At 34.7% G+C, this 15,235-nt stretch overlaps 4 protein-coding genes and 2 long non-coding RNA genes across 7 annotated transcripts; 3 read left to right on the top strand and 3 right to left on the bottom strand.

Moving 5' to 3' along the window:
• Positions 1-594: 594 nt before the first annotated feature.
• On the bottom strand, positions 595-1,892 carry LOC135126265 (E3 ubiquitin-protein ligase RNF113A-like). Its single transcript, XM_064052182.1, has 3 exons — positions 1,745-1,892; positions 1,439-1,656; positions 595-1,385 (listed from the first exon to the last, which is right to left on the bottom strand). Exons 1-3 carry the CDS (start codon positions 1,860-1,862, stop codon positions 993-995), a joined length of 729 nt encoding a protein of 242 aa, XP_063908252.1. The 5' UTR covers positions 1,863-1,892; the 3' UTR covers positions 595-992.
• A 262-nt stretch (positions 1,893-2,154) lies between these two features.
• Positions 2,155-5,551, bottom strand: LOC135126041 (uncharacterized). The gene is made up of 3 exons (XM_064051830.1): positions 5,539-5,551; positions 5,312-5,383; positions 2,155-5,105 (listed from the first exon to the last, which is right to left on the bottom strand). Exons 1-3 carry the CDS (start codon positions 5,549-5,551, stop codon positions 3,505-3,507), a joined length of 1,686 nt encoding a protein of 561 aa, XP_063907900.1. The 3' UTR covers positions 2,155-3,504.
• An 8-nt stretch (positions 5,552-5,559) lies between these two features.
• On the top strand, positions 5,560-6,535 carry LOC135126263 (uncharacterized). Its single transcript, XR_010280022.1, has 3 exons — positions 5,560-5,770; positions 5,837-6,123; positions 6,175-6,535. It is a non-coding gene; the product is annotated as an uncharacterized LOC135126263 (long non-coding RNA).
• Positions 6,536-9,798: 3,263 nt separating this feature from the next.
• LOC135126261 (uncharacterized) lies at positions 9,799-11,367 on the bottom strand. 2 transcript variants are annotated; one of them, XM_064052181.1, is made up of 6 exons: positions 11,217-11,367; positions 10,886-11,160; positions 10,685-10,831; positions 10,551-10,619; positions 9,964-10,038; positions 9,799-9,887 (listed from the first exon to the last, which is right to left on the bottom strand). In XM_064052181.1, the coding sequence occupies exons 2-6, from the start codon at positions 11,154-11,156 to the stop codon at positions 9,865-9,867; spliced, it is 585 nt and encodes a 194-aa protein (XP_063908251.1). In that variant the 5' UTR covers positions 11,157-11,160; positions 11,217-11,367; the 3' UTR covers positions 9,799-9,864. The 2 variants fall into 2 exon arrangements, with proteins under 2 accessions (XP_063908251.1, XP_063908250.1); XM_064052180.1 differs by lacking the exon at positions 9,799-9,887 and having other exon boundaries at positions 9,917-10,038.
• Positions 9,973-11,161, top strand: LOC135126264 (uncharacterized). The gene is made up of 2 exons (XR_010280023.1): positions 9,973-10,623; positions 10,687-11,161. It is a non-coding gene; the product is annotated as an uncharacterized LOC135126264 (long non-coding RNA).
• Positions 11,368-13,670: 2,303 nt separating the features above from the next.
• LOC135126014 (E3 ubiquitin-protein ligase RNF113A-like) lies at positions 13,671-15,213 on the top strand. The gene is made up of 4 exons (XM_064051802.1): positions 13,671-13,894; positions 13,983-14,200; positions 14,254-14,726; positions 14,950-15,213. The coding sequence occupies exons 1-4, from the start codon at positions 13,702-13,704 to the stop codon at positions 15,125-15,127; spliced, it is 1,062 nt and encodes a 353-aa protein (XP_063907872.1). The 5' UTR covers positions 13,671-13,701; the 3' UTR covers positions 15,128-15,213.
• Positions 15,214-15,235: the final 22 nt, after the last annotated feature.

The following is a 15,235-nucleotide window of genomic DNA, read 5'->3' as shown; positions in this document are numbered from 1 at the left end:
ACGTTAAAGGAGATATTTGTTGACAGTAAACACGATCTATTACGAAATTAACACGAGTATAAGCGAATGAGTGTTTGCTCCAGCCGCTCGCGCAGCGCTAGTGTCGCTTCCTAGACTATACGATTAAATGGCAATGAACTGTCTTCCTATTTGTTTAATGGTCTGTGGCTGCCACAGTGTACTGTATAGCTGCCAACTAAAAATGGACCAGTGGCGTTGCATGAAAGATTAAGTTGTATTTAAAAATAATTGTTTAATAGTACAAAAATATGTATAATTGTACAATATGTCAGTTCTACTCCAATGCAATATGTAAAAATGTAAAAACTTTATTAAAATATTAATAAAAAGTATATAAAAAAAATACACAACGGTATTATCTATTTCTTAATATATGCCCACCAAATTTTTGTTTAAAATTGAAAAAAATTTGCAGCATTGCTCAACAGAAATTTATATATTTATATCCTGCCATTTTGACATTTCAAAAATTCAGATTCTGAAATAGTTGTCTGTGAATAGTTGTCATGTATTAAGAATTTGTCACTGAATTACCAGATGGGCCCAGGCATAATTAACTATTCACCAGAGAAATGGAAACAACAAGAACTTTATTGAAGTTGCGGGAAAAAGTTACACGTACAATAGTATAGGAGGTGCTCATGTAGTTGGAAATTCTTATATTTCTTCCACCATGTCTTTATAAATAATTCAGTAATAGATAGTTGTGCAGTAATAAAGTATTATTCCAAGTGTACAGCATCAGTTGTCCATTTACTGCAGACCCTAGGTTCTTAATCCAGACCAAAAAGTACCTTACATTGTCACATCAAGTGGCAGAACCTTTCTTGTTTGATGGCCCCAGCTGTGAGCATCCAATGAATCCGCTCCAGTTGTCATTTTTCTAACATAAATTAAACCTCAGGTAGAGCTCATGAAAGGAACTTGATAAGAACGCAGAATCTGTAGCATCTACGTTTCTCACAATATTATCAGTAAAATATTTTTCGGCTATTCATGTCCAGAAACGAATCGATTTCGTATTTTTTGTCTTCGTCGCTTTCTTGTCCATATTTGCCCTCAGCCCACTCCCTTTCCAACTGCCATCCATGTTTATAGTCGCTCCGGTCGTGCAGAAATATACAACTGTCCCCAAACCCGCAAAAACCCGTTTCTTTGTAATCTTTACAAATATCCGGCTGATAGTCCCATCTGACGGTGGCGCGCAAATTGGCCGGGGCCCTAATGGGGCCCTTTCTTACAAGCCCGGAACTGGCATTACCCGCAGCGGTCTTATCGTCTTCTTTGCCTTCCAGTTCTTTGTTGATCTCTAACCGCTTTTCAAAGAGGGCTTGCGCGTCTCTGTCTCGCTCGGTTTCAATTTCCTACACAAAAAAACGGTTTAGGGTCACTTTGTCGTGTTAACACGATCACTCACCAAAATCGCCGTGGCTCCTTGATCGGTGGGGCCTTCGGCCATTGCGGAGCGCTTCGACTTGTAACTAACCAGGAGGTCTTCCTCACTACTCGAGTCATTAACATTTTCATTTTCTTGTTGCTTTTTTTTACTCGTACTTTGAACATTGGGGTTTTTCTTCGACTTGCGATGGTTTGGACGTTTCACTGACGGTTCTTCGTCGCTGCTGTTGGACTTTTCTGAAGAAAGTGAAAAACATAACCTTTAAAACGACGAAATGGATACGTTAATAAATGACACGTGATTACGCCAAAGTTTGGTACTTACCTTCTTCAGAACTCGATTTCGGCCTCTTCCGATATTCCGTGTTTCGTGCCTTACGCTTTTTAAAGATAAAACTACAACTTTCTTCAAGTCCTGTTTTGACGTCACGTTCGTCCTCCATGTTGGTTGACTTCACTATGTCCCATAGAATACCCTCACTATAGAATACGATCTCCAATGCTTGTATGTTGTTCCTAATGAACGCCTCTACTGGTGTGGTACGGAACTAAAATCGGCGCCAAATTTGAAAGGGAATTTTGCTAATAGATTTTTTTTTATATTTAAAGGGAAAACATTGTTTGTGCATTTTTATATGTTAGTTTCAAAATGCCAAAATAGGCCAACATATAAAAAGACACAGACACAAACAGTACAATAAAAAATGTGGAATATTTTCCAAACAATATATTTAACCGTAACATTGAATAATTAATGAAAATACTACTACAAATAACAATAAAAATACCATAATATGACAAAATTCTAAAAGTACCAAAAAGTCAAAGAAAACAGTGCAAAATAAAACAGCATAAGAAAATATTTTGAACAGAAATCGCATGATAAACGAGATAATGAAACTGGCTTGCCCTGATAACTTACATTTGTACTTTTATTTAAAATAATAGAACAAATAGTACATACCTATATACACACCTAATTATTACCTATATACAACTTAATAAAAGTGTGTAGATTTTTAAAATGCAAGTAAAAAACATGTATTTGTTGCAAGCAGAATATTCTTAACAAAATAGCCACTACATTAAAATAACAAAATAAAGTCTGAGACTTTTTAAAACTAAATTAATTTTTAATCTCCCATCAGTAGAAACGCAAACTGCCTTTGCACTTTTTGTTCATACCTTAAGAAATGTGACAATACAATCACTTTGATAACATAACAATAGGTTAAAGATTTAGACAACTCAATGAAAATCTGGAGATTGCAATTTCGACCTCCTTAGGTATCACAGTACAATATATCTCGGTGGTAATGTTCGAATATTTAACCTCATATAGCCATCATTTTCTTCTGGTATGCACAAAACAAAGCTGATTAATAACCTGCAAAATGCAAAATTATACAAATGTTCTATTTTCTTTTAAAACGTAAATATAATTTTTGCATTTCTGTCTCCAACGAAATTGATCTGTTCGGTTCTTGCCTACCAAATACTATATTACTCAGTTTTTTCATGTATCCAAAGATAAACACTCTTACAAATAAATGGAAAAGTTTAGTTTTTAGTTCTTCGGTATGCAAGCATTCCTGAAAATCAAAATCAATTGTAGTTCGCAGGTGGCTTATAATCCTTCTAGAAAGAGAAGAATGATAAATTGCAGACGGTAAAAGAATGCGCAGGTGATTATGAGTCTCAATCAGAGTTTTAATCACCCCCACATTCGTATATTGTAACCGTCTGTTTTTATCATCGTACTCTTTCTTTTCCACCAAGCCATGATACTGTATATCTGGATCCCCATCGTGCTTTAAGTTAGATCGACAGATTTCACAGCCAAGTGGTTCTTTTGACATATGTTTGACTAGAAATCCGCTTATGTAGCCTATAACATTCTGGTCATAAAGTTTATCCTTCGTTACAGTATCAGGAACTGGTGGCGGTTTCCACTGATCTTCGACACATTTCCGATTTATTTGAAGACCAAGAAACTCCCGAATTGTGATCACAAATGAGTCCTCATCTTGTTCACAATTAGAGCCACGAGAATGATAGGAGCAAAAATTCTTCATCATCAATGACTTATAAAATGGCACGAATGCTCGACAAGTAGGATTTGTATATCGTCCTCCATATTGTCTTACATATTTGACCAAAAAAATTTTCCAACGGATCTTGGTTAAAAGCTCTTGCTGGGAAAAAGTTATAACCAAGTTTCGTTAGAGTTTCCTTGATAATCATAAAACCATTTAAAGTACGATACCACCCCTGTAAAACTGGGGGTTTTGCTCGGTCTCCAGCTTTACGTGGTACAAATCTCATGTTGCTGAACATGCGTTTCCCTTCTAGCCAACAAGTGTGATGGTAATTTTTAACTCCTACCAATTTACGTAAGTTCTTACCACCGCAGTCTCCAAATCCTCCATTAACACTGTCAAAGACAGAATCCATGAACATAAACAAATCGGAAGTGTATTGAGCATCAGGCGGCAGGATTCCCCCAAATGTCCGGCTGGAACAGAGATTTATGAAAGAAGAAACACTACGGCTAAAGACCTGTGAAGCATAACGAACTTTCATTTTTTTGCCTCTTAAGTTAGGCTTCACATGGTCTATGGTGATCTTTGGCATCATTCTTAGGTTGTCACCCAGCGTCTGATCTAATCCATATGCCTTTTCAAAAAAACTCCAAGAAGCTCTTCTCTCCACACCTGCTTTATCTACATAAAGCAGATCTTTGGTGAGAAGATTGTTCCGCATACTTTTTAGAAGATGAGGAGGATCAAAGAGAGGGACAACTTTGTGATCACCAATTTTTATCACATTCTCTTCAGTTTCCTCTTCATTTTCTAAAATAGCACGTCGCCTGGTTTCCTGCAAAAGTATATCGATTGCAGCACTGTTTGTAGTGCTTTGATCACAAACCGAAGCAATGATGTTTAAGCCTATCGCTGTTGCTTCTTTCACAATCTCTTTATAAAAACGGACAATGTTTACGGCAGCTAAAGAACTTTTACAAAAAGCAAAAGCAACAGGTTGCTTCCACCTTCCAAAAATTCCTCTAAGCATAAAGACGCAAACATGGTCTGCAATTTTTTCCGTCCTTGTTGTACCGTCATCTTCAAAACCCACAACTCTGTCCTCACAAGGCAAGTAGTCAAGGTGAGGCTGTATGGACATCTCATCGAAGATGAGAGTACACAGATTGTACTTGGGGTCCATTTTGCGACGTACTTGCTTTCCGAGAACTTCGAATATGGGTTTGTTGATACCCGGTTCTATTGGAACTCTATTTAGGGTTGCCCTCAGAGTGTCAATAGACGGCAACGTAAACATTTTAGACAGAAGTTTGTACGTCTTCGGGCCATGTTTCCATATGGCAATGGCGTCTGCCTTTTCCTCAAACGTAAAACTCCTGCCTTTTGGTTTACGATTTACGTTCCTAATCTGATTTTCGAAAAACCGCTGCTGAACAGGAGTCAACCCTTCTACGAGATCAACCAATCGTTGATCCCGAACAAATTTCCTTGCGGACTGTAGGTCATGTCTCCGCTTTTCAGCCTGCTTTTGCAAGCGGCCTACTTGTTTTTGCAGGCGTTTTGCTTCTCTGTAGAGTTTTACTTCGTTAGACGTAAAATTGGTCGTTGTCCGCTGTTTTACGCCTATGCGCTCCAAAATTTTACCTGCAAATGTACACAGGTATTAATTAATTGCATCATTTTTACTTTATGTACAGTTCTGTTCAATGAAAATTATGTTACATGCAGTTATAAGTTTCTTTAATATCTTTAAACAAATTATGCTTATCGTTATTAGCTCAAAATTAGATAGACAATCAAAAATTATTAGTAAACGAACATAAGAGTTTTCATTAAATTAAAATACATACGTGGAGTCGTTGTAGTTCTCAGAGAAACATCCCGGGTCTGTCCAAGTGGTGTACTTCTGCTTCCAACAAAATCTAAAAATAAGTAATAAATATTTGTTATTGAGACTAATAATATTTTATTTTCACTATTTTTAAATTCACAAAAATACATATTTAAAATCACACGGTGAAAAAAAATACTCCTAACGTATATCAATATACCCTAAGTTACGCCACTGCTTTTTCACCTATTTGACACATGACATATGCGTGACATATGGTTGGTAGAAACGCGAGATGACGCTATGCTGTACCACAGATTGTTTTATAAACACGTGATAAAGTTTAACAATCTACCACATTTTTATATGTTGTAATCGTTTGAAAATTTGTTTTTGGAATTACGAAATTATGGTATCAAACTTTGCAGTTTCTTACCGATTTTTGAATTACTTTGTAGCCCTGAAGGTCCAGCGCAAGGTAGCTCATTGACCCCATTCTCCTCTGTAAGTCATAATATTATTTTTTTTGCCATTTATTTTTTAGCATTATAATACCTCCAAAATTCAGTTGTCGGGCTTGAATGCCACTATTCCGTATATTTCTACGCTCCGGTGTAGTAGTTGAACCTATAAAATGGAAAACCGTTCATGTTATAGTAAAACACTTGTAATATTTACATACTTTGAGAATGTGGGGTTCGTCGAATACGTGGCGATAAATTCGCCATGGAGTAGAAATCAGGGCATTCCTTCCTTGGGGTCAGGAAGATGAGATCAGTTGTCTGGGGCACTACAGTGGACGCATCAATTTTACTTGCCTCCAGTGGTGATGTAAGTAGAGTATCATCTGTAAGTACACATGTCTTAATATTTGTTTCGTAGTGACTTTCAATTTGTTTTTACCTCGAGGAGGCAAAATCGTTGGTACCGCAGATTGATGCAGCCTTTGTGTACCTTGGACATAGTCTTCAGCCCGAAAATGTTGGTAGCAAATGTACCCTCTCCGATAAATTTGGTCATTTGTTAAACCCTCGAATTTTGGGTTATTGGAGGCTTTAACCCATGCCATAAACCTATCTAGACCCCGTTTCGGATGTGGAAACCTAAATATAGGGGCCATCCTGTTCCCACATTTATAAATTGCACAAGTTTTGTGCGTTTTTTGTGCTTCCATTCTTTTTTCTACAAACATTTGTTATAATAATGCTATAAACAATGAACATAAAGTGAAAACATTTGTATACTTACATTTTTTTGTACACTACACAACACAACAGCTACAAAATGCACTTAGCAACACGATAAAAATAAAACTGTTGTGTTTCTTTGGTGGTGTGGGGGTGTTAGGGGAAAGTAGTGTCGTGTGCAGGGATGTGAATTCTAAAATTTTGAAAATCCGCGCGAAGCAGCGTTTACAGGTTTCTTTTCATGCGACCCCTGGTGAGTGGGTAAGAAAATACGTAATGAAAGGTACAAGCGCAGCCTATACCACATTAGCTTCTATTGTAGGGTTTTCTATGCTATGTCTTTATAGAAGTTGATCTCCAATGTTACCGACTTGTTGTTGGTTGGCGCCATCTAAGCTCACCAGACCAACTAATGTCAAAGGCGGGACATTTAAACACTTCTATGATTCTTGTAGAATAAATCATAATTTATTTTTCATAGTATTTGTAAATTATTGTATCCTTCTGTACACTATTTGTTTAAACATAATGTAATAAAAATCGTATTATATTATAAAAATAGAACATTGTACAGAAGAGACAATAATTTACAAAAACTATTCAACTAGTTGAAATAATCAAAAACAACTTTAACGCGTAAAGAATATATTAAAATATAAAATGTGCACATCACAAAGTAAGTGGACCTTTCTTATTATATGTATATAACACATGGCTTTTACAGTTACATGTATATAAAAGAATTATTGGAATGAAGCACTGGAAAGTATAGTACAGTTGCGGCCATTTTAAAGTCGTACAATTTTTCAAATACAAAACTTGAGCATTGTAAATTTCTCTTAAATCTGAAGTTTCTAAAACGTCTTTTAATGTCATATAAGTCAGTGTCGTGGAGTGCAAATTAATTGCAAAGATTGCAATTGAATAAATTATTAAAGAAACTCAAACCGCTATAAAATGAAAAAAAAAGTAAAAAATGCTGAAGCTTTTAAACATTTATTAGCAGAACAACCATTTCTCAGTTCAGTTGCTTTTAGTCTTCTATGTGCTGTTCGTATGGAGCTTGGGAAACCTGTAGCAACTTTTGCGTGAATTGCAGTTGCAAACGGATGCTGCCTAAGGTAGTTTCCTAGGCGAGTATCATCATTTTGATTTGAGCATTTTGCTCGGCCCGCATCTTGTTTTCTTGCAATATTTCCTGTTGCCTCAAATTTTTGTTTTGCTCTTGCAACAGTTTTTTTGTCGACGTTTACTTCTTCGGCTATATATATTAAATGGGGACACGGTCTCTCAATCTTGTTATAATGATGGATTTTTGCAGCTCAGATAATTGCGGCATTTTAAGAAATTACCCGACACTGTTTTGTCAAAAAATGACAATGACATTTACATGATTGATTAAAGCCTAATCAACACATTACAAATTTTGAAATTTTTGTGGAGTACGTTCAAAAACCGTGTACGACTTTAAATTGGCCGCAACTGTACCTACATATTTTTTAACACTACCAAAAATAAACAATCATATACTAAAGAACATAACGTCTGCAACAATAATCTAGCAAAGATAACAGATGAACAGTTCATTTAACAACTATAATAACGTATCTTTAATAAAAAAGACATGACCGATATCAATGTTATACAATAGAAAAAAAACGAGAAATATTGAAAGCGATGAAAAGGGCAGCTTCTGACATGGTGTATAACATGTATAATTTTGATTTTTAAATAAGAAACTAAAATAAAACAAAACGTTTTACAGTGATGCAACGCAAAAGTATAAAACAAAATCTTATAAGTCCAATATGTTACATAAGTAAAATCGAAACAAATCTTTAAGTGAATATTTCAGTTCAGTTTATTACACGACAATTAAAATTCAAGCAACATAATATACGTATAAGCACGTTCACAATTGTTGACTATTCCAATGATGCATTAAGTAAAAAATAGTGTAAACAAAATACACTTCATTATAATGATAATATTGTAATAATAAATAATTATAAAAACATATATATAACTGGAATGAAATTCGCTGCTTGATACGAAAGTATTCGTAATGACTAGCCTTTCCTAAAAAGTGAGTAAGTGGGATAAATCCATTTTTCGAATACATTATGCCAACGTAGATTAATTTGTATACCTACATAATAAATTATAAAAATATAAAGTTCTTTACTTGCTTCTATATCGCATGTACACCTGATACAGCTCCATTTCCAACTCATCATTTTTCCGCGGTTCCTGTTTCCCAAAAATAATGTTGCTCAATCTTTTCGTATATCCAAAAATAAATAATCTTACAAACTGGCCGAAAATTGTTGTCTTAACTTTTTCCGAATGAGCACAAGGCTCAAAAAATTTCGCGTAGCTTCATGATTTTTCTCATTTTTCATAATATTAGATATTTCTATATTACTTAAGCCGTATTTCCTATCAATTTTATTCCTTGTCCATATGTCTCCGACTTGTTCGGATTCTTCGGTTTTTTTTTATTCTTTTTTAAACCATCTCCGAAGGCTTTTTGTGCTAATTTATTACCTGCATATCCGACTGCACCTAATCCCAATGCTTTGGCTGCAGCTATTGCTGCAGGAATTAAAGCAGGCAAAAATCCACCTATTTGTGTTGGAGAAAATTTGATATCACAGTATTTCTTCTTGTCTTTTTTACATTTTTTAATTTCATCAATCTGTTTTTCTCTCAATTTAATTGTTTTATTAGCTCTTCGGATAACGTTTGGCGTTGCGATATTTCATTCCAATCTAGTTTATCCTTGAACTCTCTAATAAAGTCTTCTGATAGCTTTTGGTAATTCCATGATATCATTTTCCAATCTACTTTATCTTGAAATTCTCTTATAAAGGCTTCTGATAAGTTTTGACTCATTGAAATTTTTTTCCAATCTATTTTATCTTCAAATTGTTTGTATTTCAATAATTCGAGCTGCTCCATTTATTATAAAAAGAATATTTAATCTTAGAACCAAAATATAAGTTGAAAAAACTTGTCTAAAAGTCTTGAAAATCAACATTTTTTAGTGACAAAAATTTAAAAGTTCAAATTTGGGGAATATTTAATGGTGAAAATGAGTTGTTCACGATTTTTTTGCTTTTCTGTTAACCCTTGAAAACCTGGCTAACCGTATTCATATGTGTACTGAAATGGCCCAACTGAAAAACAGGGTTAAAAGACGAATTTTAAGTGCTTTTTAAATGGTAACTTTTTTGGCCGAAACCGTATTCACGTTTGATAAAACAGGATATATTTCTTAACCTAGCAAAAGTTTGTTGCTGTTTACATAGCTGATAAAGTCTTGCTTAAATTAACCTAACGTAAATTCTCTCCTTTTTCTAATCCAGAGTAAAGTGTGTCGTAACTACAGGTTACTTGAAGTTATTGCTATAAATTCGTAAGATAGAATTCAAATACTATAGTGATATTAGTCTGTATCTTAACAAATAATAAATCAATTTACCATTTATTGGGACGCTGTCCAACACTGATAATGGCGCCACACCAAGTCCCTCTTCATTACTGCTCACTCCATTACCTAAAACAATATAGTGTTACAAAATGTTTCAACTTTAATTACAGCACCCATATGTTTAAAAAAAGTATAAGTAAATTTCATATTATAGATCCAATACTAAATTTCTTTTTTTAAATCAAACACGTACAACTGTTTTACGGCACAGTGTACCTAGATCATGATTGTTGCTGATTAAGTACGACATATATTTACTAATAATTCTGTACAATTTCGTCTGTGACATTGTTTATAAATAAAGAACTATAATTACAACTTTGACTTCAAATTTGATGACAGGCTATGGATACTAAACTTTTATCAGTGAATTTTAAGTGTACTCTTCAGAATTTTATATTATAATAACACACCGCTCGTAGAACATTCATTATGCACGGATGTACATTTGAAAATATCTAAAGACATTAAATACCCTAACTATAATTGGTATTGCTAGCGTTGTATACCTATTTCATGTTGAATTATGCTTGTTTTTCATTACTTTGTGTGCAATATTATACTTTTGCTATACTTACTTATGGAGGGAAATAATGTTCTCTGCACGACGCTCCTGGGAAATACACCTCCAGACGTGGATGGTGAACCTAGGTACATTTCAATATTTCAATTTCACTGTAATGTTCATAGATAGTAAAATTAATAAACTTACAGGCTGATGGTGTAACACGTTTTCGTACCGAGCTGGGCATAAAAATGAGTTCACGTTGTGGTGTTCTAAAAATTAGGTCCTCCTCAGATTGGGATGGTCTTGGAGGTGATGGTGCATCAATTCCCTGTTCTGTGGCAAACGATGGACCTGTATAGTTCAAGTAATAAATATTTTACATGTCACTTCAAAGGATATTTTTACCAATCGGCAAATTTTGCGAAGGCACAGCAGTTTTCCTTAATAAACGCGAATTCAGGATTTTATCCTCTTCCTTAAAATGGTTGTGGCAAACGAAACACTTTTTATAAATACCATTATCTCCTAGTTGCTCGAATCGAGGATTATTTGCTGCCAGAACCCACTTACGAAAACGTTCCCCGTTTGTTTTTGGATTGGGGAAACGGTACATCGGTAGCTCTCGCTTTCCGCAGCCTTTTACAGAACAAGTATTTTTGGCTAATGTGCTCGTCATCGTGCTGTGTAAAAAATAATATTTTTTAATTTGAAACGCTTTCATTACAAAAATTCTTACCAAATAAACGAAATTTATTGTCACACTTACACTATTATTAATTAATTGTCTGTTTATTCTAATCACTAACACTAAAATCACTTAAAAAGTACGTAAAAGGCTAAAAAAAAAACACACCACAAAACTCAAAACGCTACAAATCGAACAAACAACCACCAAATACAACGCAGCATAAAATACGCAGTTTACTTTTTTATATGTAAATAACCGCTCCACACACAGTGGCGTACGTTTAAAAAAGTAAAAATATTATCAATTTTTTAATATGTGCCCACTGAATTTAAAAAAGTGGTGGATTTTTAACTATAAGGTTGGTAAGCTAATTAGCTTTCAACTATCTAAAGCACTTTGGAATCAAATTCTAGTCAATTTAAGCTACTGACGTTGTATTTGCAGCAAAAACTTTGATGTAAGTATACAAGTAAACAAGTATACATTGTCGTTTCTGGACATGAATAGCCGAAAAATATTTTACTGATAATATTGTGAGAAACGTAGATGCTACAGATTCTGCGTTCTTATCAAGTTCCTTTCATGAGCTCTACCTGAGGTTTAATTAATGAGCCAGTTTGTAAGATTATTTATTTTTGGATATACGAAAAGATTGAGCAACATTATTTTTGGGAAACAGGAACCGCGGAAAAATGATGAGTTGGAAATGGAGCTGTATCAGGTGTACATGCGATATAGAAGCAAGTAAAGAACTTTATATTTTTATAATTTATTATGTAGGTATACAAATTAATCTACGTTGGCATAATGTATTCGAAAAATGGATTTATCCCACTTACTCACTTTTTAGGAAAGGCTAGTCATTACGAATACTTTCGTATCAAGCAGCGAATTTCATTCCAGTTATATATATGTTTTTATAATTATTTATTATTACAATATTATCATTATAATGAAGTGTATTTTGTTTACACTACTTTTTACTTAATGCATCATTGGAATAGTCAACAATTGTGAACGTGCTTATACGTATATTATGTTGCTTGAATTTTAATTGTCGTGTAATAAACTGAACTGAAATATTCACTTAAAGATTTGTTTCGATTTTACTTATGTAACATATTGGACTTATAAGATTTTGTTTTATACTTTTGCGTTGCATCACTGTAAAACGTTTTGTTTTATTTTAGTTTCTTATTTAAAAATCAAAATTATACATGTTATACACCATGTCAGAAGCTGCCCTTTTCATCGCTTTCAATATTTCTCGTTTTTTTTTCTATTGTATAACATTGATATCGGTCATGTCTTTAAAGATACGTTATTATAGTTGTTAAATGAACTGTTCATCTGTTATCTTTGCTAGATTATTGTTGCAGACGTTATGTTCTTTAGTATATGATTGTTTATTTTTGGTAGTGTTAAAAAATATGTAGGTACAGTTGCGGCCAATTTAAAGTCGTACACGGTTTTTGAACGTACTCCACAAAAATTTCAAAATTTGTAATGTGTTGATTAGGCTTTAATCAATCATGTAAATGTCATTGTCATTTTTTGACAAAACAGTGTCGGGTAATTTCTTAAAATGCCGCAATTATCTGAGCTGCAAAAATCCATCATTATAACAAGACTGAGAGACCGTGTCCCCATTTAATATATATAGCCGAAGAAGTAAACGTCGACAAAAAAACTGTTGCAAGAGCAAAACAAAAATTTGAGGCAACAGGAAATATTGCAAGAAAGCAAGATGCGGGCCGAGCAAAATGCTCAAATCAAAATGATGATACTCGCCTAGGAAACTACCTTAGGCAGCATCCGTTTGCAACTGTAATTCACGCAAAAGTTGCTACAGGTTTCCCAAGCTCCATACGAACAGCACATAGAAGACTAAAAGCAACTGAACTGAGAAATGGTTGTTCTGCTAATAAATGTTTAAAAGCTTCAGCATTTTTTACTTTTTTTTTCATTTTATAGCGGTTTGAGTTTCTTTAATAATTTATTCAATTGCAATCTTTGCAATTAATTTGCACTCCACGACACTGACTTATATGACATTAAAAGACGTTTTAGAAACTTCAGATTTAAGAGAAATTTACAATGCTCAAGTTTTGTATTTGAAAAATTGTACGACTTTAAAATGGCCGCAACTGTACTATACTTTCCAGTGCTTCATTCCAATAATTCTTTTATATACATGTAACTGTAATAGTCATGTGTTATATACATATAATAAGAAAGGTCCACTTACTTTGTGATGTGCACATTTTATATTTTAATATATTCTTTACGCGTTAAAGTTGTTTTTGATTATTTCAACTAGTTGAATAGTTTTTGTAAATTATTGTCTCTTCTGTACAATGTTCTATTTTTATAATATAATACGATTTTTATTACATTATGTTTAAACAAATAGTGCACAGAAGGATGCAATAATTTACAAATACTATGAAAAATAAATTATGATTTATTCTACAAGAATCATAGAAGTGTTTAAATGTCCCGCCTTTGACATTAGTTGGTCTGATGAGCTTAGATGGCGCCAACCAACAACAAGTCGGTAACATTGGAGATCAACTTCTATAAAGAGGACATAGTGAAGTCAACCAACATGGAGGACGAACGTGACGTCAAAACAGGACTTGAAGAAAGTTGTACTTTTATCTTTAAAAAGCGTAAGACACGAAACACGGACTATCGGAAGAGGCCGAAATCGAGTTCTGAAGAAGGTAAGTACCAAAATTTGTCGCAATCACGTGTCATTTATTAACGTATCCATTTCGTCGTTTTAAAGGTTATGTTTTTCACTTTCTTCAGAAAAGTCCAACAGCAGCGACGAAGAACCGTCAGTGAAACGTCCAAACCATCGCAAGTCGAAGAAAAACCCCAATGTTCAAAGTACGAGTAAAAAAAAGCAGCAAGAAAATGAAAATGTTAATGACTCGAGTAGTGAGGAAGACCTCCTGGTTAGTTACAAGTCGAAGCGCTCCGCAATGGCCGAAGGCCCCACCGATCAAGGAGCCACGGCGATTTTGGTGAGTGATCCTGTTACCACGACAAAGTGACCCTAAACCGTTTTTATACGTAGGAAATTGAAACCGAGCGAGACAGAGACGCGCAAGCCCTCTTTGAAAAGCGGTTAGAGATCAACAAAGAACTGGAAGGCAAAGAAGATGATAAAGTATACAGAGGGATTAACAATTATACGCAATACTACAAACCAAAGGACACCGCTGCGGGTAATGCCAGTTCCGGGCTTGTAAGAAAGGGCCCCATTAGGGCCCCGGCCAATTTGCGCGCCACCGTCAGATGGGACTATCAGCCGGATATTTGTAAAGATTACAAAGAAACGGGGTTTTGCGGGTTTGGGGACAGTTGTAAATTTCTGCACGACCGGAGCGACTATAAACATGGATGGCAGTTGGAGAGGGAGTGGGCTGAGGGCAAATATGGACAAGAAAGCGACGAAGACAAAAAATACGAAATCGATTCAGATGACGAGGATTTGCCTTTTAAATGCTTGCTTTGCAGGGAGAGTTTCACTGACCCTATTGTCACCAAGTAAGTATTTTTTTTAGGTTTTTTTCCACTAGAAATGCGTCATAATAATATAAATAATTATTTTTGATTTTATTTATTCAATTTTTGTAATTTACCTCTTCCTGTCCGCAAATTTGGACAAACTGTTATTTTTTGTGTAATTCGCGCTTAATTACGCAATTTATGTATTTCTGAACCCGTCACATTTAAATCGAGGCCGACTGACCTTCGACCTTCGTTCCAGATGCAAGCACTACTTCTGCGAAAAGTGTGCTCTGGAAAGATACAAGAAATCGGCTCGGTGCTTCGCCTGCAACGCCCAAACCAGCGGCGTCTTCAACCCCGCCAGAAAACTAATAGCGCGTCTCAACAACGAAGAAAAGCCGAAAAAGGCCGACAGCTCCAATTCCGACTCGGACTGACTCCGTCCACCAAGACCTTCACAACAAATAAGTACTACTAAATAATATCACGATAAAAAAATAAATGTTATGTATATAAAACTAAACTGGTTTTTGTGGACAAACCTA

Source organism: Zophobas morio, unplaced genomic scaffold (assembly GCF_036711695.1).
Source record: "Zophobas morio isolate AGI-343-1 ecotype UQ-CSIRO unplaced genomic scaffold, CSIRO_AGI_Zmor_V1 ptg000010l, whole genome shotgun sequence".
NCBI classification, from domain to species: domain Eukaryota; kingdom Metazoa; phylum Arthropoda; class Insecta; order Coleoptera; family Tenebrionidae; genus Zophobas; species Zophobas morio.
This window is presented reverse-complemented; position numbering and strand designations above follow the sequence as displayed.

Excerpts from the sequence above, each read along its gene's own strand:
- LOC135126014 (XM_064051802.1), top strand. The coding sequence starts at position 13,702 with ATGGCGCCAACCAACAACAAGTCGGTAACATTGGAGATCAACTTCTAT. Across the intron at positions 14,201-14,253 it reads AAGGAGCCACGGCGATTTTG|GAAATTGAAACCGAGCGAGA; the intron begins GTGAGTGATCCT and ends TTTTATACGTAG. Across the intron at positions 14,727-14,949 it reads ACTGACCCTATTGTCACCAA|ATGCAAGCACTACTTCTGCG; the intron begins GTAAGTATTTTT and ends CCTTCGTTCCAG.
- LOC135126041 (XM_064051830.1), bottom strand. Across the intron at positions 5,106-5,311 it reads GAGAACTACAACGACTCCAC|GTAAAATTTTGGAGCGCATA; the intron begins GTATGTATTTTA and ends GTACATTTGCAG.
- LOC135126265 (XM_064052182.1), bottom strand. The coding sequence starts at position 1,862 with ATGGAGGACGAACGTGACGTCAAAACAGGACTTGAAGAAAGTTGTAGT. Across the intron at positions 1,657-1,744 it reads GAAATCGAGTTCTGAAGAAG|AAAAGTCCAACAGCAGCGAC; the intron begins GTAAGTACCAAA and ends CACTTTCTTCAG. Across the intron at positions 1,386-1,438 it reads AAGGAGCCACGGCGATTTTG|GAAATTGAAACCGAGCGAGA; the intron begins GTGAGTGATCGT and ends TTTTTTGTGTAG.
- LOC135126261 (XM_064052180.1), bottom strand. The coding sequence starts at position 11,156 with ATGACGAGCACATTAGCCAAAAATACTTGTTCTGTAAAAGGCTGCGGA. Across the intron at positions 10,620-10,684 it reads ACGTGTTACACCATCAGCCT|GTTCACCATCCACGTCTGGA; the intron begins GTAAGTTTATTA and ends AAATGTACCTAG. Across the intron at positions 10,039-10,550 it reads AACATTATTTCCCTCCATAA|GTAATGGAGTGAGCAGTAAT; the intron begins GTAAGTATAGCA and ends ATATTGTTTTAG.